This window comes from Rattus norvegicus, chromosome 5 (assembly GCF_036323735.1).
Source record: "Rattus norvegicus strain BN/NHsdMcwi chromosome 5, GRCr8, whole genome shotgun sequence".
NCBI lineage: Eukaryota > Metazoa > Chordata > Mammalia > Rodentia > Muridae > Rattus > Rattus norvegicus.
In genome coordinates, this window is record NC_086023.1 from 153458680 (window position 1) to 153481956 (window position 23277).

General features: G+C 52.2%; 2 protein-coding genes across 8 annotated transcripts; both read left to right on the plus strand.

Moving 5' to 3' along the window:
- The first annotated feature begins 3058 nt into the window (after nt 1–3058).
- Hmgcl (3-hydroxy-3-methylglutaryl-CoA lyase) lies at nt 3059–16873 on the plus strand. 3 transcript variants are annotated; one of them, NM_024386.2, is made up of 9 exons: nt 3129–3204; nt 6829–6912; nt 8694–8801; nt 9423–9518; nt 11352–11500; nt 13269–13332; nt 14363–14551; nt 15124–15249; nt 16372–16870. In NM_024386.2, exons 1-9 carry the CDS (start codon nt 3145–3147, stop codon nt 16471–16473), a joined length of 978 nt encoding a protein of 325 aa, NP_077362.1. In that variant the 5' UTR covers nt 3129–3144; the 3' UTR covers nt 16474–16870. The 3 variants fall into 3 exon arrangements, with proteins under 3 accessions (XP_038966760.1, NP_077362.1, XP_063144533.1); XM_039110832.2 differs by lacking the exons at nt 8694–8801; nt 9423–9518 and having other exon boundaries at nt 3059–3204; nt 16372–16873; XM_063288463.1 differs by lacking the exons at nt 3129–3204; nt 6829–6912; nt 8694–8801; ... (1 more) ...; nt 11352–11500; nt 13269–13332 and adding an exon at nt 13447–13817 and having other exon boundaries at nt 16372–16873.
- A 1867-nt stretch (nt 16874–18740) lies between these two features.
- Nucleotides 18741–23247, plus strand: Gale (UDP-galactose-4-epimerase). 5 transcript variants are annotated; one of them, NM_080783.2, is made up of 11 exons: nt 18741–18767; nt 20281–20406; nt 20507–20622; nt 21110–21223; nt 21476–21652; nt 21897–22010; nt 22097–22163; nt 22252–22337; nt 22431–22508; nt 22650–22764; nt 22866–23245. In NM_080783.2, exons 2-11 carry the CDS (start codon nt 20286–20288, stop codon nt 22922–22924), a joined length of 1047 nt encoding a protein of 348 aa, NP_542961.2. In that variant the 5' UTR covers nt 18741–18767; nt 20281–20285; the 3' UTR covers nt 22925–23245. The 5 variants fall into 5 exon arrangements, with proteins under 5 accessions (NP_542961.2, XP_063143133.1, XP_006239196.1 ...); XM_006239134.5 differs by lacking the exon at nt 18741–18767 and adding an exon at nt 19421–19775 and having other exon boundaries at nt 22866–23247; XM_039109133.2 differs by lacking the exon at nt 18741–18767 and adding an exon at nt 19884–20039 and having other exon boundaries at nt 22866–23247.
- Nucleotides 23248–23277: the final 30 nt, after the last annotated feature.

A 23277-nucleotide genomic window follows, 5' to 3' on the forward strand; every position in this document is an offset into this window, starting at 1 on the left:
AAGAGCACCGACTACTCTTCCAGAGGTCCTGAGTTCAATTCCCAGCAACCACATGGTGGCTCACAACCATCTGTAATGAGATCTGATGTCCTCCTCTGGTGTGTGTGAAGAGAGCAACAGTGTACTTACATACATTAAATAAATAATATTAAAAAAATTTTTTTAAAAATTTAAGAACAAGCACAAACAGAATTCCAGGGACAAAGAACTGACTCAAACTGAAACTCAGAGCAATAGAGTAGTTTGAAAGGAGAAACCCAGGGCCGGTGAGCTGTACACCTCACAGCTCACAGGAAGGAAGGAGGAGGATGGAGATGAGCGGATAGCACCCTCCGAGAGATAAAGCAGGAGGTCACCTGCCTGGAGGCAGCCACAGGTTGGAGACCCGAGCCCAAGAAAAAAGAACAAGGAAACCTGAACTGTTAATTTGGGAGCCTTACTGCAGCTTAGGCTGTGAACCAGCATCTGAGAGCAAAGAAATGGTTTTGCCAAAAAAAGAGGAGGAGGAAGAGTCTGTGGGAGCCGACTACACCTCCCGACTGACTCAGGGGCTTAGACGAGATCCAGTGGAGCTTCATGGTGGCTTATAAGGCCAGTGGGGACTGCATTAGGAGGTGGGAACTCTGGGAAGGAAAACTACATCTTCTTAGGTAAACCTCCCAGGACTGTCCCCTAGCCAGATGCTGTTGCTAAACCCTTAGGGGAGGAGGCAAGGGCCTGACTCCACCTAGAGGTGACTGCTTTCTTTCTTCTTCTTCTTCTTTTTTCTTCTTCTTTTTTTAGGAGCTGGGACCGAACCCATGGCCTCGAGCTTGCTAGGCAAGCGCTCTACCACTGAGCTAAATCCCCAACCCCCTTTCTTCTTCTTCTTCTTCTTCTTTTTTTTTTTTTTTTTTTTTTTTTTTTGGTTCTTTTTTTCGGAGCTGGGGACCGAACCCAGGGCCTTGCGCTTTCTTCTTCTTTTTTAAGATTTATTTTATGTGCCTTACACTGTAGCTATCTTCGGACACACCAGAAGAGGGCATCAGATCCCATTACAGATGGTTGTGAGCCACCATGTGCTTGCTGGGAATTGAACTCAGGACCTCTGGAAGAGCAGCCAGTGCTCTTAACCACTGAGCCATGTCTCAAGCTTTCTTACGTGGCTGCTTTCTTACAGTGGGATTGCAGGTGCAGGCCGCCATCCCAGGTCCCTTGGCTTCCTTTCCAATGTAGTTAGGTTTTGTTATGGTGGCTTTTCAATATCATCTCAGTCCTAAGAATGCCTTAAGTTCCAGTGTGTGCGAGTGTGTGCCTGCAGGCCCAGGCAGGCCAGGAATCACGTGGAAGTGAGGACAGGGCTCAGGTGTTAAACGGTGGCCTCAGACTTGTGCACCAAGTGCCTTACCCACTGAGCCATCTCACTGACCTCGTTCTATTTTTGAGCCTTTTTTTTTTTTTTTTTTTTTTTGGTGACAGGGTCTTTCTTTGTAGCCCTGGATGCCCTGGAACTCACAGAGACCCACCAGGTCTGTGATTCTGCCTCCAGAGTGCTGGGATTAAAGATATGTGCCACCAAACCCAGCTCCAATTAAAACAAAACCAAAAGAGTCTCGTGTAGTTCAGGCTGTCCTCTAACTCACCAGGTAGCTGAGGCTCGCCTCGAACCCCTAATCTTCCTGCATTTACCTCCAAAGTGCTGATATTGCATGCTTACACTATGAGCAGGGGGCTTATAAAGGGGAAAAGCACCAGTTTGGTACATCTCACTAATGTAGCTGTGATGGCTGTTAGCAAGCATGACAGGATATGAACCTTCAGGAAGAATAGGGAGTGGGTGATGGCGGTGCACACTTTTACCCCAGCATTTGGAAGGCAGAGGCAGAGGCAGGTGAATCTCTGAGTTTGAGGCCAGCCTGGTCTACAGAGTGAGTTTCAGGACAGCCAGGTCTACACAGAGAAACTCTGCCTTGAAAACCAACCCCACCCCACCCCCCCAAAAAGAAAGAAAGAAAGCTATGATTACAAAAGCAAGTTAGCAAAAGTTCCGGTAAGTACCCTATGTGCCTGAGGGTCAGGCTGACCTCAGTGTTAGCCCACGGTCAGGTCAGGATTTAGCAAATAAGGTTTTTGTTTTTTTTTTTTCCGGAGCTGGGGACCGAACCCAGGGCCTTGCACTTGCTAGGCAAGCGCTCTACCACTGAGCTAAATCCCCAACCCCGCAAATAAGTTTTTCTTGCTTCACTCTCATGGCCTCTGCCGGTACCAGGCACACAGGTGGGGTATAGACATGCATGTAGGCAAAACAGCCATACACCTGAAGTAAATACATTAGTAATAATTTAAAATTTGGTTGGGCATGGTGACCCACATCTTTAGCCCCAGCACTTAGGAGGCAAAAGAGAGAGGCAGGCAGATCTCTATGAGTTTGAGGACTACATGGAGAGTTCCAGGGCAGGCGGGACTACACAGTGAGACCTTGTCTAAGAAAGGAAAGTCCCTCTGCTTTCACATTGAACCTTTATATTTTACTTTGTGACCTTAACCTTTGGGGGCAGGATCGACGCCATTCTACATGATCCATGTTAGGCGTTTGAAGACTATTTCCCACCTCGAGGCTGAGGACGGAAGAAGAAAGTAAGACAAAATGCACAGGGACACCATGATTCCCTAATGGCCAGCACCAGGGAGAGCACCTACCCTATGGTTATAGCAGCCCTTCGCTAACCTAGGCCTTCTTGCCTTCCCTGTGCCCTCAAGACTAAAGGAGCCTTCAGCTTGGTCCATCAGCTTCTCAATCATCTTCAGCCCCAGCAACACCGCCTGGAAACATTATGCCTTTCAGAAGGCAGATAAATGAACCTAGACTGGGAACCGGGTATAGGGGAAGCAGGTAGATCAAGATCTCGTGATCTGCACATAGGCTGTCAAATAATCATGGCTCTTCGTGGGACACGTGCTCAGAAAACCATGGTGTGGGCATGATCTGAGGGTTGAACTGTGTTGAGTGGAGTAGGAAAGGAAAACAAACAGGCTGGGGTGGGTGGAACCAAACTGGAAGCCTTACGTCAGGAGCGAAGCCCCGCCCCAGGCCCGGGCCCCGCCCACATAGGTGTCGGCGGTCACGTGGTACCCAGGGGCGGCCACCCGAGACTCCGGGCGAAGATGGCGACAGTGAGGAAGGCTTTCCCACAGAGGCTGGTGGGCTTGGCGTCCCTCCGGGCTGTAAGTGCCCCAGGCGGGTGACAGTCGCGGGGTCGGGCGGGCCTCGTCGGCTGCTGTGGCGGGCGAAGCGGGGTAGCTCCAGTGGCTGTTGCCGGGAGGGTTTGAGAGTTCCGGACCCAGCCAATCTGGCTCCTATCCCTTGCTAGAAACGGGGAAACTGAGGCAGGAGGATGTGAACCGACACGCCTGTGGAGATCTGGGACACCATCCTGGGCGTCCTAACTCCCCTTACGGTGACCATGACTTCTAATCGAGCTTCGGATCTCTTCAGCCCTTCATTAGTGAGAACTGTTCTGTGTGGGGGAAAAGCACAAACATCCCTGTCTGCCAATTTCCTCAGCTCTCGTTACTTTTATGGACGCCTAGGGAGAACTCGGATCGCGTGGGTCGGGCAGGGATTCCCTCAGAACTGTCCTTTGGGTCTGTTTGATCCTGGAGTTCTGTCCTGTCCCATGCGTAGTTATTTAAGGGAAGGGGCCAAAGAACTGTGCAGGCGCAAGCTGGTGTCCGGCTGATCGTGCCACTTTCTAGACTGAGGGACAGAGGTGTTTACTTAGCTTGCTTATATATAAAATGGATAGTCTTGGGGCTGAGGATTTAGCTCAGTGGTAGAGCGCTTACCTAGGAAGCGCAAGGCACTGGGTTCGGTCCCCAGCTCCGAAAAAAAGAACCAAAAAAAAAAAAAATGGATAGTCTTGTCTCAGGGTGATTTGGTGAGTTGGACATAGGTGCGATCAGCTCCAGGGTCACTGCTACACCCTCGGCTCAGTGATGGCGCTGTTATGATTTTCTGTTGGGGAGTTTAGGCATTGTATCGGTACTTAGAAAAACCACTTTCTCTACAGCTCGTGGATATCTCTCAGAAAGCCACTTCTGTATCTTTAGTCTACCCACTTCATCCAATTGCTTAGAGATCAAATGAAAAGGCAAGTTCTAACTTAAGAAATTAAGGAAAAGCTGGAGAGCGATTAAGAGCACTGATTGCCCTCCCAGAGGTCCTAAGCTCAAATCCCAGCAACCACATGGTGGCTCACAACCATCTGTAGTGGGATCTGATGCCCTCTTCTGGTGTCTGAAGACACTGACAGTGCAGTCATACAAATATATAAATAAATCTTTAAGAAAAGTAAGGAAATTGAACATTTCAAAAATCTTGGTGTGCACCGGCCAGTGGGCCAGCGCCCTCAATCCTAGCACTTAGGAGACAGAGGCAGGTGGATCTCTGAGTTCGAGGCCAGCCAGGGCTAGAGAGAGAGAGAGTTAGAATTAAGTAACATTGTGAATAATAATAACGTTTGTTTGTTTGTTTGTTTATTTAAGACAGAGTTTCTTTCTATGTAACTTTGGAACTCACTACATAGACCAGACAGACTGGCTTCAAACTCAGAGATCAGCTTGTCTCTGACTCTGGGATTCCCGGCATGGACCACCATGCCCAGCTAGCTGATTTTTTTTTTCTTTTACAAACTGAGTGTAATAAAATGATCCCCCATGAGTTTATGGCACTCGTCCAAGCTGTCGCTTTATTTGCTTTGTTTGGTTTTGGTTTGTTTTGATTTTTCAAGGCAGGGTTTCTCAGTGTAACAAGCCCTGTGGTAGACCAGGCTGGCCTTGAACTCACAGAGACCCACCTGCCTCTGCCTCCCAAGTTCGATTAAAGGTGTGCACCACCACATGAGCAGTCTAACTTGGGTCTGAGAACCCGACTCAGATCCTCTATAGGAGCAGGACACACTTTTAAAAAGAAATTTTTATTATATATAAATCTTTACAGATGGCTGTGAGCCATCCTGGGGTTTGAACTCAGGACCTCTGGAAGAGCAGTCAGTGCTCTTAACCCCTGAGCCATCTCCCCAGCCTCACAGTATGCACTTTTTTTTTTTTTTTTTTTTGGTTCTTTTTTTTTTCGGAGCTGGGGACCGAACCCAGGGCCTTGCGCTTCCTAGGCAAGCGCTCTACCACTGAGCTAAATCCCCAACCCCCACAGTATGCACTCTTAATTGTGGAGCCATTGCTTCAATCCCTGGGATTTTTTTAAAATATTTTATTTATTTATTATATATGAGTACACTATAGCTGTCTTCAGACACACCAGAAGAGGGCATCGGATCTCATTACAGATAGTTGTGAGCCACCATGTGGGGCTGGGATTTGAACTCAGGTCCTTTGGAAGAGCAGCCAGTGTTCTTAACCACTGAGCCATCTCTCCGGCCCCCTGATGACTTCTTCTCATTCAGGGCCTTGTCCCCTCGGTTTGTCAGAAAAATGTCCCAGGTAAAACCAAAGCCACTTCATGTGTGTTGACAATCCCCGGCCGATTTCCTCAAGGCCTTCGCGGGCCTGGAGAACTAGGTATCCACTACACCTTTCTCTTTGTCCCGTTGCTACGTTTACTTGGGGGTGGGGGAAGGGCTGGAGAGATGGCTCCCTGGTTTAAAGTGATTACTGCTCTTCCAGAGGGCCCGGTCTTGATTCCTACAACCTACCTGGTGGCTCGCAACCATCGGTAACTCCAGTCTTAAGGGATATGCTGTTCTCTTCTGACTTCCGAGGGCACTGCACACATGTGGTGTGACCTGTAGGCAGAATACCCATATAGGAAATAAATAAGTGAGTAAGCAAGTTTCTTTAGGTAGTCGGGGAAGATCTGAGACAGGCTCAATAGTAGACTCTAAAGACTTGAAAAATTGGCGGAAGATTTCTTCAGCCTCTGGGGGTGTCATCTCAGACCCACTGTCCCACCTGCGAGCCGTTCTCCTCGAATCAGGCTTTAGACAAACCTTAACGTAGCAAAGTCTTTCTCCGCATCCCCTGTCACCGATGCTGGATCTGGGGCTCGCTTCCCCTGGGTCTCAGTGACTGCTGTCCTCTGCACAGCTGTGCCCTTTAGGCATTATTTGCTGTTCCTGTAATGGGACTGAGCACATTGCCAGGCACGGTGCCAGTCAGAATGAGATGGGGCGGAGAGTTTATAGTGAAGGAGAGAATTGTAGTCTTGCGAAATACAGAGTACCCATGAAGGTGGGTCTTAGCTCTTCCGAGGCTAGTCGGAGGAAGGCTCTCTGAATGGACGATGGAGGGGTCTGAGGAAAGTTGAGCATTCCAGGCAGCAGGCAGCCCTGCTGGACTGGACCATACACAATAAGCCTGGGCAGAGGGTGGAAAGGGGTGGAACAGTAGGGGTGAGTGCTGAGGTCAGCCAGAGCTAAACTCTGCAGAGCCTCTAAGGCAGGGTGACCAGGGGAAGGAAGGGGTGAGTCAGATTCCAGCCGAGCAGCGGTGTGGGCCGGATACCTTTTTCTGAGATAGGTAGGTTGGGATCAAGTGAATGAGTGGATGGGGTGGAGTTTGGGAACTGCTTAATGACAGACATACAAACGGAGCCAAATGGGCAAGGGAGGAGGGTCTGAACCAGGGGAGGACCCGTCTGGGAGCACGGCTTCCTTGCTTATTCCTGCCCAAAGCAGTTTGCTTTTTTATCCTAATCTTGAAAGAGCCTAGATGTGTTAACTCCCTAGAGTTAAGTAGGGAGAAATATGGCTGCTCATGGTAGCGAAGAAGACCCTACTCTCCGTGTATCCAATGCTAAATGCTGACACTTGTGTTTCCTCATTTAAACCAAAGGCGAGCACCTCCTCCATGGGCACCTTGCCGAAGCGGGTGAAGATCGTGGAAGTCGGCCCCCGAGATGGTCTGCAGAATGAAAAGGTAAAGAGGGAAGTCGGCCCAGAAAGGATGATCCGTGCCTCTGTTTTGAGCATTCTAGGGAAGTTGGGTCACATACATCATGGACTTTGATAACCTGGAATATTATACAGATGTTAACATTATATAATCTTGTAACAATCTAATAATCATAAGTGTATGAAGTGGCTCAAGACCGTAAAACAGAACACATGTTCAATTTTACTCCTGTGTAGAAGAAGAACAAAAAGCCTATGTATATGTGTAAGCATTTACTTAGAAAGACATATAAGACTTTCATTCAAAAAAGAGAACCTGAGGGGTTGGGGATTTAGCTCAGTGGTAGAGCGCTTGCCTAGGAAGCGCAAGGCTCTGGGTTCGGTCCCCAGCTCCGAAAAAAAGATCCAAAAAAAAAAAAAAAAAAAAAAAAAGTGAACCTGTGGGCACAGGACGCACGTGGCCAAGGAGGACTTTGACGTGGTTCATACAGCACTAATACGGCAGTGATACAGGTGGCTTTGGAGCACTTGAATGCAGCTATCGATGAGGCTGGAGACATGACTCAGTGGTTAAGAGCGCTTCCTGCTCAGAGGACCAGAGTTTAATTCCCAATGTCTATATGGTGACTTACAACTGTCTATAACTCCAGTCCCAGGGAGAATGATGGGAAGGCCTCATGAAGAGGACCTGGGATCATTAAGACTCGTAGAAAATCCAACTGGCTGGCACCAAGGAATCATGAAAGGCATTATTATTAGTAGTAATATTAATATTATTAATTAGTGTTGTTGTTTTGAGACAGGGTTTCTCTCTGTAGAACTTGCTCTGTAGACCAGGCTAGCCTTGAATTCACAGACAGCCACTTTGCCCCTGCCCCTTCTGAGTGCTGGGATTAAAGGCATGTGCCACCACCACATGCCTTAAGGTTTTTTTTTTTTTCTTTTCTATTTTTCGGAGCTGGGGACCGAACCCAGGGCCTTGTGCTTGCTAGGCAAGCGCTGTAACACTGAACTAAATCCCCAACCCCAAGGTTTATTTTTATGTGTGTGTGTGTGTGTGTGTGTGTGTGTGTGTGTGTGTGTGTGTGTGTGTGTTTCCTGTATATATCCGCCACATGCATGCAGTGCCCACAGAGGCCAGTAGGGGGCATCGGGTCCCCTGGAGCTGTTGGAGTCAATGGGCATTTGTGAGTTGCCCAGCATGAGTACTGGGAACTGAGAATCCCTTTTGAGGATCTCTGGAAAAACAGCTCCAGCCCCTCATGGAAGGCTTTTAGGCAGGAAAGTCAGGCAGTGGAGCCTGCGGTTCAGGAAGGTTCCAATACAGGATGAGTTGACAGAAGGAAGCCATGCCCTGGTACATCTGGGAACTTTGGGGAGGTTAGAGAGGAACTCAGAGGCTCTGGTGAGTGACCAGATGTGGGGAAGGAATGAAAAGAAGCTGAGGAGAGAGAAAGGGGGAGGGAGCGACATTTGGGGCTCTATTCTTCAGCACCCAGAGAGCCGTGGTGATTCTTCTGCGCCCACTCCAGCCAAGGCACACTGCTCTCAGTCTATGATGGGGCCATAGACTAAGACACTGAACCACGGAAGAGTCTACATAGGAGGAAGGGGTGTTCCCACGTAAACAGGATCACCTCAGGTGAGCAGCCATCTGTGCCAGGAGACACGGGTGGCAGAACCTGGAGATCGTGTGTGAGCTCAGTGTCTGAGCCAAGGCTTGGGCTGAGGTGTTGGCTCGCGGCTGAGGCCAGCCTTCCTTACCGCTGTTGCTGACTTTCTTTCCTGGGTTTCTACCCACCTCAGAGTATCGTGCCGACGCCAGTGAAAATCAAACTGATAGACATGCTATCCGAAGCAGGGCTCCCGGTCATCGAGGCCACCAGCTTTGTCTCTCCCAAGTGGGTGCCGCAGGTGAGCCCAGCCTCCAGAGAAGCCTGTCCCAGGCAGGAGGGAGGGAAGTCCCCCCGTTTGCTCTTGTAGCCACTACTTCTGGACTTAGGTTTCCAGGTCCCTGGCTTGAGGGGTCTCAGGTGAATCTCAGCACTGTGCAGCATGAGAAGAACTCCACCTGGGAGCCAGGTGCTCTGATCCAGTCTGGGCTCTGCCCTGGCTTACTGGAGCCCTTGCTAAGTAAGGCCTTTGCCCTCTGCAGTCAGAGGTGGCCTCTGCAGTCTCCCCTAGCTCCAAGACTATAGGACCCCCATAATCTGCAGCCTCTGTGTTTGTAAAGGGAGAGTGAGAATTGCTGCTTCATAGTTAGGGGCAAGCATTCCAGGATAGCACCAGACAATGCAGAAGGAGTGTTGCCCAGGACCCCACACGAGAAGGTTCTTGGTAAGTGGCCACTGCCGATTGTGACTCCAGGAATCTGAGAGTCGGCAGTACTCCCACAGGAGCTGCCAAGATCACGCTGTCCAGGCTGCCTCCCGACCTCTCCCTGGTCAGACAGATAAGGAAAGTATTGGTGACAACAGATTAAGTGGTGAGGAGGTTTTTTTCTACCACTGAGCCCTTGACTTCTTTGGCTCCCAGATGGCTGACCACTCTGACGTCTTGAAGGGCATTCAGAAGTTTCCCGGCATCAACTACCCGGTCCTGACACCAAACATGAAAGGCTTTGAGGAAGCGGTAAGAGGTTGACTTGTGAGACCCCTTGAGGGAGACTGATGGTTATCAGTCCTTGCCTTGCCCTGCAATGTCCCTCTGAATAGCTCACCTCGGGTGCAGAGGAGTAGCATCAGACTGGGGCTGGGGGGTGGGGAAACGGCGGGAAATCCAGCCCTGTCACTCATTGCTCTGTTGTCTGGATGAATTCCTTAACCTCACTCATTCTGCCTATGAACGAGGAATGACAATATCACTTACCACTGAGTCGATGCTCCCATAATCAGTGCTTAGTAAGAGCTAAGAGACACGGGCCTGCTAAAACCACTAAGGCCTGGGATCGCCCACTCCCCCCCCCCCTTTTTTTTTTTTAAGTTTTTACTATAAGTATACTATGTAGTGTTTTACGCCACGTGTGCATGCAGTATCTGCAGAGACCACAAGAGGGCGACAGCCTTGGAACTGGAATTGCAGACTGTAGTTAGCAGCCATGTGTATGCTGGAGAGCAAACCCAGATCCTGTGCCAGAACAGAGAGTGCCCCTAACTGCTGAGCTGTCTCTACCGCCCATGCTGCCCTCTTCTTTAGGGAGAGGTCACAGCCCTCCGCATGGGCGCTTCTGCAGAGGTGGCTAAACTCTTGTGATTTCTGAAATAGCGTCTGGCGAGGCCGATGGTGTGATTTGTCATGAATTTATTTCAAGTGTGACTCCTGCCCTGCCCCCCTCCGCCCCGCCAGGTTGACAGTGGCAGTGGTGGATTTCCCTCGAGGACATGAGATTGATGGGTTTTTATCTGCAGGAGCTAGGGATCAAATGGAGATCCTCATGCACGAGGGAAATGCTCCCTCCCTGAGCTGCTCTCCAGCCCTGTTTTTGTTTTGTTTTCTTTTTGGTGGTGTTTTCCAGACAGGGTTTCTCTGTGTAGCCCTGGCTGTCCTAGAACTCCCTCTGTAGACCAGGCTGGCCTGGAACTCACAGAGATCCGCCTGCCTGTGCCTCCTAGGTGTTGGGATTAGAGGCGTGCGTCACCACCAGCCCAGCAGTTTTGTTTTCTGATTGAGGCGTAAGCATTTCCTGGGCTGCTTGAGAAGGTACCGCAAACTAGCGCAGATTTGCTCTGCTGCCTCACGTTCTGGAGATGAGGAGTGTTGGCTGCGTCTGAGGCCTCCCCAGAGCCCATCTCACGTATCCTGTAGTAGCTCGGGATGAACGGTTGGTCTTAATATTGCTGGGTTTTTACGTGCCTCACCCCAGGGCCTGCCTACACCCGCACGCGGCCTTCCACAGCTCAGCTGTGGGTTAGGGTTACCCTGCTCCAGTGTGGTCTCACTTTATCCAGTTACATTTGCAGTGACCCTGCCCCACAAGTATGTAACATGTTCTGGGGAACTAGGGACTGAGACATCCGTGTATTTGCTCATTATTATTTAATTTATTTACTTGTGTGACTTGATTCTCTCCTACCACGTGGGTCCTAGGGAATTGAACTCATGTCATCAGGCTTGTCAGCATATAACTTTTACCTGCTGAGCCATCTTGCCTGCCCCAACATATTTCCTAAAGTATGTGTGTATGTGTGAGTGTGTGTGTGTGTGTGTGTGTGTGTGTGTGAGCGTGCATGTGTGTATATGTTCACCCTATAACAGTCACATACCATAAAACTTGCTGCAAAGAAAGTTTTTTTGCGTTGGGGATTTAGCTCAGCGGTAGAGCGCTTGCCTAGCAGGCGCAAGGCCCTGGGTTTGATCCCCAGCTCCGGAAAAAAAAAAAAAAAAAAACTAAATAAGAAAGTTTTTTTGCCACGATCCAGTTTCTCCAGGAGCAAAGTGCTAAAGGTATTTGCTGGGTCTTGGCAGGTAGCTGCAGGTGCCAAGGAAGTGAGCATCTTTGGGGCTGCGTCCGAGCTCTTCACCCGGAAGAATGTGAACTGCTCTATAGAGGAGAGTTTCCAGCGCTTTGATGGGGTCATGCAGGCCGCGAGGGCTGCCAGCATCTCTGTGAGAGGGTGAGTCAGGCCTCGTGCGACTCCTTCCTCAGCGCCCTTGGAGAGTGGAGCCGATTCTCCCCCTCAGGATCCTGCCGGGTGCCCCCAGCTCTGCTCCTGGGAACCTTTCTCCAAGCGCACGTGGTCAGGTTAGCCAGGGTTTCTCTCAGACGTGAATTGTTGACTGACATCCAGCTGTTTTGCTGTAAAATTATAAAAAATATAATGCTATTTTTATCCCCACTAGGTCCAGCACTGCGATGCTAGATATCTTGCCTGAAACACACATCCCAACTCCGTGGCAACCCCTCTGCCACCACACACTCTCCCAAACTCAGTTCTCCACACGAAAGACCACACAACACAATAACCTCAGATCCAATTAATAAGATATAATTGCCCCAGAACATTCATAACAACCTGTAAAGGTTCAGAGAGAATTTTTTTTTTGGAGCTGGGGACCGAACCCAGGGCCTTGCGCTTGCTAGGCAAGCGCTCTACTGCTGAGCTAAATCCCCAACCCCTCAGAGAGAAATCTTTTTTTTTTTTTTAAAGATTTATTTATTTATTTATTATAAGTACACTGTAGCTGTCATCAAACACACCAGAAGAGGGCATCAGACCTCATTACAGATGGTTGTGAGCCACCATGTGGTTGCTGGGAAATGAACTCAGGACCTCTGGAAGAGTAGTCGGGTGCTCTTAACCTCTGAGCCATCTCTCCAGCCCAGGAACTCATTTTTTTTTTTTTTTTTTTTTTGGTTCTTTTTTTCGGAGCTGGGGACCGAACCCAGGGCCTTGCGCTTCCTAGGCAAGCGCTCTACCACTGAGCTAAATCCCCAACCCCAAGGAACTCATTTTTTTAACTGAGGCTGGCAATCCTCCTGCCTCCACCTCCCGAGTGCTAGGATTACAAGCTTGAGCTGCCACCCTCAGTGTAACAAAAGATGTCCCCAGTGCCAGCAGGTGGTGAGAGCCCACTCTGCATCCCAGAGTCCTCAGCACAGCCCACAAAACTGTCACAGTCAGCCCTGGGTTCCCCTCCTGTCTCATGGCATACTTCCTTGCCCCCTACTGTCCCCATGCCTCAGATAGTCTGTCCTTTTGCTCTGGCCTTGACTGAAACACGCCTTCCTAAGATCTTCCCCTCTGAACTCCAACTCGCGTGCCCTCAGGGAGGTCTGCCTGGGCGCTAACCCTTGCCCCTCACTGCCTCTGCCTCTGCTTCCTCCACAGCTCATCTCTTTCTGGAATTTTCTCCCCTCTAATGTGGCTGTGGTGGTATTTACCATCTTCCTGACTTGAACGAGCCCCTGGAGGCTGGGGCCCGTTCACGGTCCTCGTTGCTCCGTGCCCAGTGCCTGGCTCATCCTCCTCATGTCAGCTGAGTAAATGAGTGGGCGAGGCACCAGGCCCTCGAGCCCATCCACTCCTGTACTACCCTGTGTGTTCACGCTGGCCCACCTCCCCCAGCACACGAGGCTACAGGTCCAGACACTCAGGTCTAATCTAGTTCCTTGTTCCTCTTGTGAATTCTCAGCCACCTTCAACCCTGCTCCGGAACTGTGGCCTCTTAACCCGCCGTTCCCTGCAGGTTCTCTCTGCTTCTGCCCAGAAGTAGGGCAAAGAGCTTTTTCCCCACTCAGAGCTGACCTTTCACCCAGCACTGGGCCTCCTGCTAAGCCTCTTGTTTACTGCGGGCTCACCAGGGATGTGTGTCAGACGGTCACCAGCCGTGCTCTTGGCAGAGGAGCTGGGGCACTGACCTGTTCCTCCCCCTTTTCCACAGGTATGTCTCCTGTGCCCTCGGATGTCCCTACGAGGGGAAGGTCTCCCCGGCTAAAGTTGCTGAGGTGTGTGCGGTGGGGCCAGGGCTCGTGAGGGTTGACTTCCTTGCCAATCTGCACTCGCAGGTGCAGCTCACCCCTTTCCAGAACACACACACACTCATAGACTGAGCGCACAGCCCACCCGCCCCACAGGCCACCTCCTTGGCAGGTCTCTCTACCCCACCTGAAAGCCCCAGTCCAGCTTCCAGTCTCATCAGCTAAGGCATGATCTCCAGTGTGGTGTTCCCCAGGAACCCCCCAGCTTCCTTGGAGTAGGTAAGAGAGCACACACATCCTCTTGACGAGTAACCATGGGAACTGTGTGTGAGTTTCTGTTTCTCCCCAGTACCATGTGGCATTCAGTCAGAGGAATGGCCCCAGGCTGCTGTGTGCTCAGAGGCTGCTGTGCCCTGGTCTGTGCACCGCCCCCCTCATGGCCCATCACCACTTTTGAGAAGCAGAAATCGAAGCTCACAGAAGTTGTCCCCTCCCAACCCCCGCCAAAGCAGGTAGCCAGTGAGCAGCAAAGTGCAGACTTGAACGTGGTCCCAGGGGCCTGACATCGCTGTCACCTGATAGGGACATGGCAGGTTGAGGGTGGTACACCACTGTGTCATTTATCGGGATGGTCATCACTTCCATTCACAGGGAGCCGTCAGCAGTTTAGGCTTTGCAAGTGACTCAGCCAATTGCCAGTGAGCTTCCAAAAGGTTTCATGGTTCCTCTGCTTCCCTAAGTATCAACCTGGCATCTTAGACCCACAGGCCACAGGTCCTCCAGAGGAAGGGCTTCTCCTGGTTCCAGTCAGCACAGTGGAGCAAGGAAATGGGGTGTGGGTGGGGCTGCTGGAGCGGCTCTCTGGTTCTGGGGCGCAGTCTCCCAGCCGCTGGATAACGCTGGTCCTTTCCTCTGGAATTGTTGGGAGCTAGAGCCCAGCAGGAACGCCACACCTCTGGTGGGGAGGTGAACCGCCTGGGCCGAGTCCCTGCTTCTGAGCCCCAGTGCCACATGCTGGTGGCTCTGGGGTCCTCTAAATATCTGTTCACTTTTCCAGGTCGCCAAGAAGTTGTACTCAATGGGCTGCTATGAGATCTCCCTTGGGGACACCATTGGCGTAGGCACGCCAGGACTCATGAAAGACATGCTGACTGCTGTCCTGCATGAAGTGCCTGTGGCCGCATTGGCTGTCCACTGCCATGACACCTATGGCCAAGCTCTGGCCAACACGTTGGTGGCCCTGCAGGTAATGAAAGCCATGTGCCCATTCTCCCAGAGGGCGCGAGGCGGTGCAGTTTCACTGTATTTGTTGATAAAGTCCTGAGGCGGATGTCTGTGAGGCCACAGATGGCTTCCCACAGAATGTAACTGAGACTTGGGCTTGGTTCTTTCCTTCTACCACGTGAGGCCTGGGGATTAAACTCAGGTTGTCGGGTTTGGGGGCAAGCACACCTTTACCCACCCTCAGATCCATCTTGCTGGCCCTTACAAATCCTTCTGAGAATTCTCCACCCTCCCAAAACAAAACACCTCAAATGAGCTGTGCCTAGTGTCTACCACTCTGGACCTGAGGAGCTAGACTAGTGGCCTGGAGGGGCCTCACTGAGGAGAGCCCCAAAGGGGGAAATGGAGCCAGGAACCAACCATGCAGGGATAGGGGGAAGGTCCTCTAGCAGAGGGAGCAGTGTGACAGAGGAGAGAAGCTCCATCATGGCCTCAGTGGATTCCTCCTGTCATCAGGCCAGAGGTTCGTGAGGAGCAGCTCCATGGGCTCTAGGCCCTGGCAAGAGCCACGGTTCACTGTCTTTATGTTTCCAGATGGGAGTGAGCGTTGTGGACTCCTCGGTGGCAGGACTCGGAGGCTGTCCCTATGCAAAGGGGGCGTCAGGAAACTTGGCTACCGAGGACCTGGTCTACATGCTGACTGGCTTAGGGATTCACACGGTAAGCCAGCCTGCCGCCTGGTGGTGACATCCCGAACTAACCAGGCTTGCCTGGAGCCTGAGGACAGATGGAGGAGGCCTGCTTAGGGTTGGCGGAGTTAAGCAGGGATTGTGGAAGCTTTCTATTTCTGAGAGTTTATCTAGGAGAGTTGAGAGCGGGTGACCGGGACTATGAGCCCTCGTGGGGTTTGAGGTCCTGACAGAGCAGCCTGAAGTGTGTGTGTGTGTTAATAACCAGTAGACAAGGGGCTGAGAGAGCAACGTGGCAGAAGAGACATTGGTCTGGTTGAATATGTTCATGAGCGCAGGAAACCAAGAACCCAGAGTGACAGCCACACTTCAGTTCTAGGAGGCCACCCAGAGAGTGTCTACGGAAGGGGCCCTAAGAGGGGCAGCTTTGTGACCTGCAGTGAGTCACTTCACGGACAGTTTTCTCTAGGAAATGAGGTCACACTGTGAAGTTAGCCATACAGGGCTCCACCGGACTCTGTAGGACCTTGGTGGTGGCACAGAGGTCACACTGAATCTCTGCTTTGAGATCTGATGCTTGAAAACCCAGATCTCTTCCTCACAGGCAGCTCGGCCTCCAAGTATTTCATCTCTCTAAACCTGGGCAAAAACAGTGAGTTTGCCCACCACTGTTACAGGATTAAGAAAATGCATGGCCAGAAGCGTAGGCCAATGGTGAGACCCTGGGCCAATCTATGGCATCAGAGGAAGCCATGTAGCGTGCTTGGTCCTTGTTACCAGCAGATGGGAGTCACTGTTACAGTGGAATTGGGGTGAGGGAGTGGTCTAGAAGGAGAGCCCTTGTCTAGTCCTAGCCATTGTCTGGGGACAGTCTCAGCACAGGGAAAAAGAGACCTAAAAGCAAACAAATGATCCTCACAGTTCCTACGGGGTAAGCCCTGTGCTGAACCCTGAACATGGAGACAGGACAACACCAATAAGGTCCCACGAATGGCCTGCTGGTGCCAGCTGGAGACAGCCTCAGACAGTGGTCACCACTGTTGCAGGAGGAGCCTGCTTACTTCCCTTTTCAATGTCACAGCTGTCTAGTCTGTTCGCCTGGGTGCTGAGGGCATGCCCTGACTTACTTTATCCTCTAACTTACTTCTTCAAGGGTGTGAACCTCCAGAAGCTCCTAGAAGCCGGGGACTTCATCTGTCAAGCCCTGAACAGAAAAACCAGTTCCAAAGTGGCACAGGCCACCTGCAAACTCTGAGCCCCTTGTTCACCTAAACCGGAACTGTGGGAGTTGGGTGTACACAATGATTCCTGGATGGGGAAATGGAATGAAGGCAAATGAGCCGGCCTCACAGAGGTCCCTCTCCTACATAGAAGGGCTAGAGCTGCCAGCACGCCCGGACCAGCTCCCCAGAGCTGCGTGCCTAAGCACTGCTTGGGCTGGCCCTGGGTGAGTCCACTAGCCAGCAGAGCTGACATCCATGTGCCACGACCGCGGGTCCCATGTTCTACCTCTGAGGACAGCAGCGCCTTTGCTAAAATGGTGGGCTCAATCTGCTGCGGTGGCCGACTGCCAACTCCAGCGTCTCTGGGAAATCTCTGTACGTGATTCTTGAAAACAGCTTATGTAATTAAAGGTTTAATTTTCTAATATCCAACCATGCAAACGTGTGTTTGTTTATAAGTGGAGGAATAAAATCAATCTGAGGGAAGAGTGAAGGCTTTGGCTGGTTCATCTCTGGATTTCTTCCATCTCCACACCTGAGCCCCCAGACCAGTGACTGGAGATCAGAGCTGTGCGTCTGTTCCTGAGACCAACATGGTGGCTGGCCAGGACACCCAAGGAGCTGCTTCTGAGACTGTGTCTGTCCCCAGAGCAGTAAGACGGCTCTTATTGGTCTGTTACTATCTAAGGAAGCTAGACTGGCCAGTGAGCCATCGTCTCTGCTTCCAGAGTGCTAAGATAACAAACTTAGACAATGTGCAGCTTGAAATCATTTTTATTTTTTGAGGGTTTCTCTGGGTAGCCCTGGCTGTCCTGGAACTCTGAAATCCAGGCTTCCCTCAAACTCAGAGATCTGCCTGCCTCTGGCTCCTGAGTGCTGGGATTAAAGGCGTGTGCCAAACCAGCTTTAAAAATTAAGACTTATTTTTAATTATGTATACGCATGGATATGTATACATGTCTGTGTGTGCATATGCAAATACAGGGGATGAGGAGTCCAGAAGAGGGTGTGGGACCACCTGGCACTGTCCACAGCTGAGAGTCATGCAGGCTCGGTGCTGAGAACAGTGCTCAGGTCCGTAGCAAAAGGAGCACCAGCACCGGCTCTTAACTGTTCAGCCTTCTCCCCCACTTAAAACAAATTATATGCTGGAGGTGGGGAGTGGGGAGGACATCACTCGCCTTTAATCCCAGCATTCAGGAAGCAGAAGGCAGGTGGATTCCTGAGTTCAAGGCCAGACTGGTCTATAGAGGAGTTCCAGAACAGCCAGGGCTATACAGACAGACAGACACACACACACACATACCACCCCCATCCCTACCCCCCACCCCGTCTCAAAAAACCAAAGCTAAACCAAACCAATCAACCAAACCAAAGTGTGTGGATGCGGGAGAAAATCCCCACAGTTACAGGGGGTTATGAAGAGCAATAGTAAGTGACCTTAACTGATGGGCTAGCTGTCTTCTAGCCTCATCTTTCATTATTTATCTGTGGCTGGTCTCAAACCCACTGTGTAGAGCAGACTGACCTTGCAACTCACTGAAATCCGTCTGCTTCTGCTTCCCAAGTGCTGGGATTGAAGGCCTGTGCTACCAGGAAAGATTACTTTTTATTTACGTATTTGTGAGAGAATGGCAGGTATGTAAGGTATGTACCTTGAAGGTCAGAAGCGGGCATAGCGTCCCATGGAATGATAGGCGGTATGTGGGTGCTGGAAACAAGACTCTGCAGGAGAAAGGGCTCTGGGCCATCTTTCAGCCTCGCTTTGTATTTTAAACCCAGACCAAACTGTCTTGACAGTGGCGGGTGCGCACACACACCTTTGGGGGAGGGAGGTGGCGGCTCAGCGATGGGCATAGCAATCGCTACCGTGAATTTAAAGGTTCCTTCCCCATCCTGGTTTGTTCCCAGGTGGACTTGGATCCAGGTCGCAGCCCGGGCCAGCTATGCCTTCCAATTAGAGCAGCCCGACAAAGGATTTGACACGTACGGGGGAAACAATGGCCCAAAGTGGAGAGACGCAGCTGTCAGGGCTGGGGACTAGGAAGACCCCAGTCTTGACCGGGTTTCTCCTCCGCAGCCCGCCGGTCACCGGATGGGGTCCGTACCCCTCATTTCCGCCCTCAATGGAAACGCACTGCGCAGTCGCTTAAAGCCTGTGCAAGCCATTTGTCCCTCCAGGGCCGCCGTAGAGTGGGCAACCGAGTACACACGTTTCCTGGAGGGCGTGGAGGAGGCGGGGTCAGGCTGGGCTGTCAGGTCTTAAAGGAGCCGCTGCGCTGGTCGCGGGAGGCGGTGCCTGGAGTCTGCGCTGGATCCTCTGCAGGTTCGACTGGTAGAATGAAGGGCTTAGTGAGCTCGGAAGGGCCAGTGGTTGGTGGGGAGCGAGGGAGTTCCAGGAGGGTCGGTTCGTGTTCGGAACAGGGCCAGGCTCACCCCTTCTGCTCGTGTTTTCCATAGCCATAGTGGGGGCCACCCAAGCCCATTCATTCGGGGCCCCGCTTCCCGAGTCCCAGCTCAGAACCGAAGTCCAGAGCTAAGCTCCGCCTCGCCCGTGGTGTTGAAAGTCAGCACCCGCTCTCCTCCCTTGTACAGACCACGAAAACTGTGGAGGGGACTGCTGACCAAGGTCACCCCCTAGTCGGGAGCGGAGCGACCTCAGAGCAGCCTTTCTGCCTCCAGGGCCCCCTCAGCGCCCGCTTCACCGCGTCCTCGAGCAATGCGGGAACTGTAGAGACCGGGGATCTCACTCAGGCGGTTCTTACTGCTGTGTGACCCCAGACCAGTGACTGCATTCAGGCTCTGATCCTAGTACCAAATGCTAGCTAGTACCTGCCTCATCCAGATGTTGGGAAAATAACGCACAAGTGCGGGGTAGTGATTCCTGGACGCACTTGGATGCAGTGCAGTGGGTTGCAGCAGAATAACCTCAGCAGAAACTTGAGGCAGCTTGGAGAAAGACGGCAGCGAGCCAGGACGTGAGAATGAAAGGCCTCAGTGTGTGGATTTCCTTCCTGTCCGCCCAGCAGTTTGCTTAGGGTGGGGATGCACACCTGGCAGTGGAGTGCGAGGCCAAATCCACGTCGACACGACTCCGTGCTGCCCTAGTTGGGCGGGATCTGTTGCTTCAAGCCAGGAGTGACCCAGCTGAGCCAAAGCTGAGCTATTGGCTGCCCCAGGATGGGGTGAAGCCCTACCCACTCCAGGGCTGTTGGTACTGCAGCCTCAGAACTAGGCACAGCCTTCTTGGCTAAGGACCCCACCCTTGAAGCCGTTTGGTGTTTTTACTGCTTCCTCCCAACTGATCGTTCTCGGGACAGTTGTTGGAGACTAGGTATTAGTCATCAAACCCAGGGACCTTTTTCTCCTGGGAAAAGACCTTAGTTTACAGGGACAGGCCCCTTGGTTGAATCCTAGCCTCCCATCCTGAAGCCACGTTCTTCTGTCTGAGACTGCCCATTCTCCAGACATGGAGGCAGGAAGGGTGGGTCTTCAAAACTCCCTATGTCAACAGGAACTAGACAAGATGGTGTGTCTGACTCCTACGTATACAAGTGGCAGACCTTTAAATCGCTTCGTTGGGACTTCCTAATACATGGTGTGTGTGTAATAATTAGTTCTAGAGATGAAAACTGTGGCCTGGAGAGGGTTCGAAACATCGGCCCCTACGGCCAGAATCTGATAGTTATCTAGTTAGACCCAGGACTCATTCTGGAGCCGCTCCTTAAACTAGGGTCACCACTGAATCCTCCGAGATGAAGTGAAGGGTCCAGCATCTAGCTGGAGTGAGGCCCTGACCGACAGCCTCAGCCACCTCTGAAACTCTGTCTTCTACGCAGGCGCCATGGAGGAGAAGGTGCTCGTCACGGGCGGGGCTGGCTACATCGGTAGCCACACAGTGTTGGAGCTGCTGGAGGCGGGCTACTCGCCTGTGGTCATCGACAACTTCCACAATTCCATTCGTGGTGAGTGGAGCTGGATGGGGATGAGTGAGTGGTGGTTTCTGGAGGGGTTGGATACAGGACCCACTTTTCTAATGTTGAACGCTTCCGCGTGCCCCACCAGGAGAAGACTCCATGCCTGAGAGCCTGCGCCGGGTCCAGGAGCTGACAGGCCGCTCTGTGGAGTTTGAGGAGATGGACATCTTGGACCAGGCAGCCCTACAGCACCTCTTTAAGAAGGTAAGTGCTGGGCTGGAGCAGTGGTTAAGAGCACTGACCCCTTCCAGAGGTCCTGAGTTCAATTCCCAGCAGCCACGTGGTGGCTCACAACCATCTGTAATGGGATCTGATGCTCTCTTCTGGTGTCTGAAGACAGCGACAGGGTACTCATGAACATTAAATAAATAAATAAATCTTAAAAAAAAAAAAAAAAAAAAAAGGGGGTTGGGGATTTAGCTCAGTGGTAGAGCGCTTGCCTAGCAAACGCAAGGCCCTGGATTCCGTCCCCAGCTCCGAAAAAAAAAGAAAAGGAAAAAAAAAAAAAAAGAAAAAAAAAAAAAAAGAAGGTAGGTACTAGCTAGGAATTTAGACCACACCTTTAAACCCAGCACTTGGGAGGCAGGGGTAGGCAGATCTTTGTGAGTTTGGGGCAGATGCTGCTTAGCCGGTAGGAGCAGCATCGCCAAGTCCCGCACAGCATCCCCCGACCCTGGCTTTACCCCTGCAGCACAATTTTAAGGCTGTCATCCACTTTGCTGGGCTCAAGGCTGTGGGCGAGTCAGTGCAGAAGCCTCTGGATTACTACAGAGTTAACCTAACAGGGACCATCCAGCTCCTGGAGGTAAGGGGAAGGGGACACAGACCCCAGCTGGGCCCCAGGCTGTCTGGCATGCTGGCCACAGTAAGGGCCTGTGTGCGAGAGTCAGAGAGGACCCAAGCTGGACTATCTCGGACACATGCCTTTCTTTACCCCCCAGCCTGTTTCTCTCTCTGTAACTGATGCCCTTCGCCTCAGCTCCACCCTCCTCGGGTGGGGTAACAAGTGGGACTTACCCGTGAGGCACAGGCCACTGACCCTCCCCTCCACGGCCAGATCATGAGGGCCCATGGGGTGAAGAGTCTGGTCTTCAGCAGCTCAGCCACCGTGTATGGGAACCCCCAGTACCTGCCTCTGGACGAGGCCCACCCCACCGGGGGCTGTACCAACCCCTACGGCAAGTCCAAGTTCTTCATTGAAGAGATGATCCAGGACCTGTGCCGGGCAGACACGGTGAGGACCCCTCGCCCCACTCTTCGCTCTGTTCACTGCCCCCCTTAAGGCCAGAATTGGCATCTCGGGCACTCTCGGGACAAGGACACAGAGGCTGCCCAAGGTCTCAGCAGCTGGTACGCAGGCACCATCCCTTGCTCATTGGTAGAGAACACAGGACAAACACAGGGAGGTAGACGGCCGTGGGTGGAGTTGGGACTCACTCCGTGCGCCCCGGCTCCACCATCGGACCTGTACCACGCAGGCCTGGAACGCTGTGCTGCTTCGGTACTTCAACCCCATAGGCGCCCATGCCTCTGGCCGCATCGGCGAAGATCCTCAGGGTATCCCCAACAACCTCATGCCCTATGTCTCCCAGGTAGCGGGGCAACCCGGGGTGGGGGTGGGGTGTCTCAGTTTACCATCGATGCCAGGCCTCGGAAGTTGACCTGACCTCTGCCCTAGGTGGCAATCGGGCGACGAGAGGCCCTGAATGTCTTTGGTGATGACTACGCTACGGAGGATGGGACAGGTGAGCCTAGGAGTCGGGGTAAGGAGGGAAATGGGAATGGAAAGGGGGGGAGGAGGACAAACTTCCCATGTGAGCACTTCCTCTACAGGTGTGAGGGATTACATTCATGTGGTGGATCTGGCCAAGGGCCATATAGCAGCCTTGAAGAAGCTGAAGGAGCAGTGTGGTTGCCGGGTAGGGAATTCAGGGAGGAAACGGTTGGAATACAGGGTGAAGGGAGCGCACAGGGTGAAGGAGACTCCGTTCAACATCTGTTCTCTTGGGCAGATCTACAACCTGGGCACGGGCACAGGCTATTCGGTCCTGCAGATGGTCCAAGCCATGGAGAAGGCCTCAGGGAAGAAGGTAGGCCCCACCCACGCAATAGGTACCCCAGTACAGCCGTCTCCTCCTGCCACCTTGCACGTCAGTGCCTAGGACACAGCTCGTCTGTGGTTCCTGGGGCCCAGGGCCTGGTCAGCTGAGTATGCACTACCTCCCTTGCAGATCCCGTACAAGGTGGTGGCACGGCGGGAAGGCGATGTGGCGGCCTGTTATGCCAACCCTAGCCTGGCCCATGAGGAGCTGGGCTGGACAGCAGCCTTGGGGCTGGACAGGATGTGTGAGTGTCTGCCCAACCCAGCAGAGGGTGGGCGGGAATAGGTGTAAGGGCTACTGGTCAGGCTGTCCTCAGGCAAGCTCTGACTGTCCACGTCTGCGCAGGTGAAGATCTGTGGCGCTGGCAGAAGCAGAACCCTTCAGGCTTTGGGGCGCAGGCCTGAGGCTCTCCTTACCACGGACCAGAAAAGAGCAGCTACCTGCTTTGCAGCCGCCACAGGACCCTACACCCTCATGCGCTGAGGCCACCCTACCTCAAAGGCCAGCTGTCTCTCAGCCCTCCCGGCAGGAGACCTCTGGTTCTACTGACCAGAAAGGAGTCTGGGTCCTTCCAGCCTATTTTCCCCAGAGTCCAGCAGCTCATGTGATCCCCAGAGCCTTGTGGAGGCCAGGGGGTCTGGGACCAAAGCCTCCCTCAGGCACTAACTTATACAGCTAAGATTGAGCTTTCCAAAGTATTTAAAATAAAAATGTCTTCTTATCAAGAGGCGGATTCTCACAGATAGTTAACTCTGTA

What these genes read in the sequence shown, in the direction of transcription:
- Gale (XM_039109133.2), top strand. Translation starts at nt 19,946, where the DNA reads ATGTCAACAGGAACTAGACAAGATGGTGTGTCTGACTCCTACGTATAC. An exon ending in TCATGCCCTATGTCTCCCAG is followed by an intron (nt 22,011 to 22,096) that starts GTAGCGGGGCAA and finishes CCTCTGCCCTAG; the next exon opens with GTGGCAATCGGGCGACGAGA. An exon ending in CGCTACGGAGGATGGGACAG is followed by an intron (nt 22,164 to 22,251) that starts GTGAGCCTAGGA and finishes CTTCCTCTACAG; the next exon opens with GTGTGAGGGATTACATTCAT.
- Hmgcl (NM_024386.2), top strand. Translation starts at nt 3,145, where the DNA reads ATGGCGACAGTGAGGAAGGCTTTCCCACAGAGGCTGGTGGGCTTGGCG. An exon ending in GCCAGCATCTCTGTGAGAGG is followed by an intron (nt 11,501 to 13,268) that starts GTGAGTCAGGCC and finishes CCTTTTCCACAG; the next exon opens with GTATGTCTCCTGTGCCCTCG. An exon ending in CCCCGGCTAAAGTTGCTGAG is followed by an intron (nt 13,333 to 14,362) that starts GTGTGTGCGGTG and finishes TCACTTTTCCAG; the next exon opens with GTCGCCAAGAAGTTGTACTC.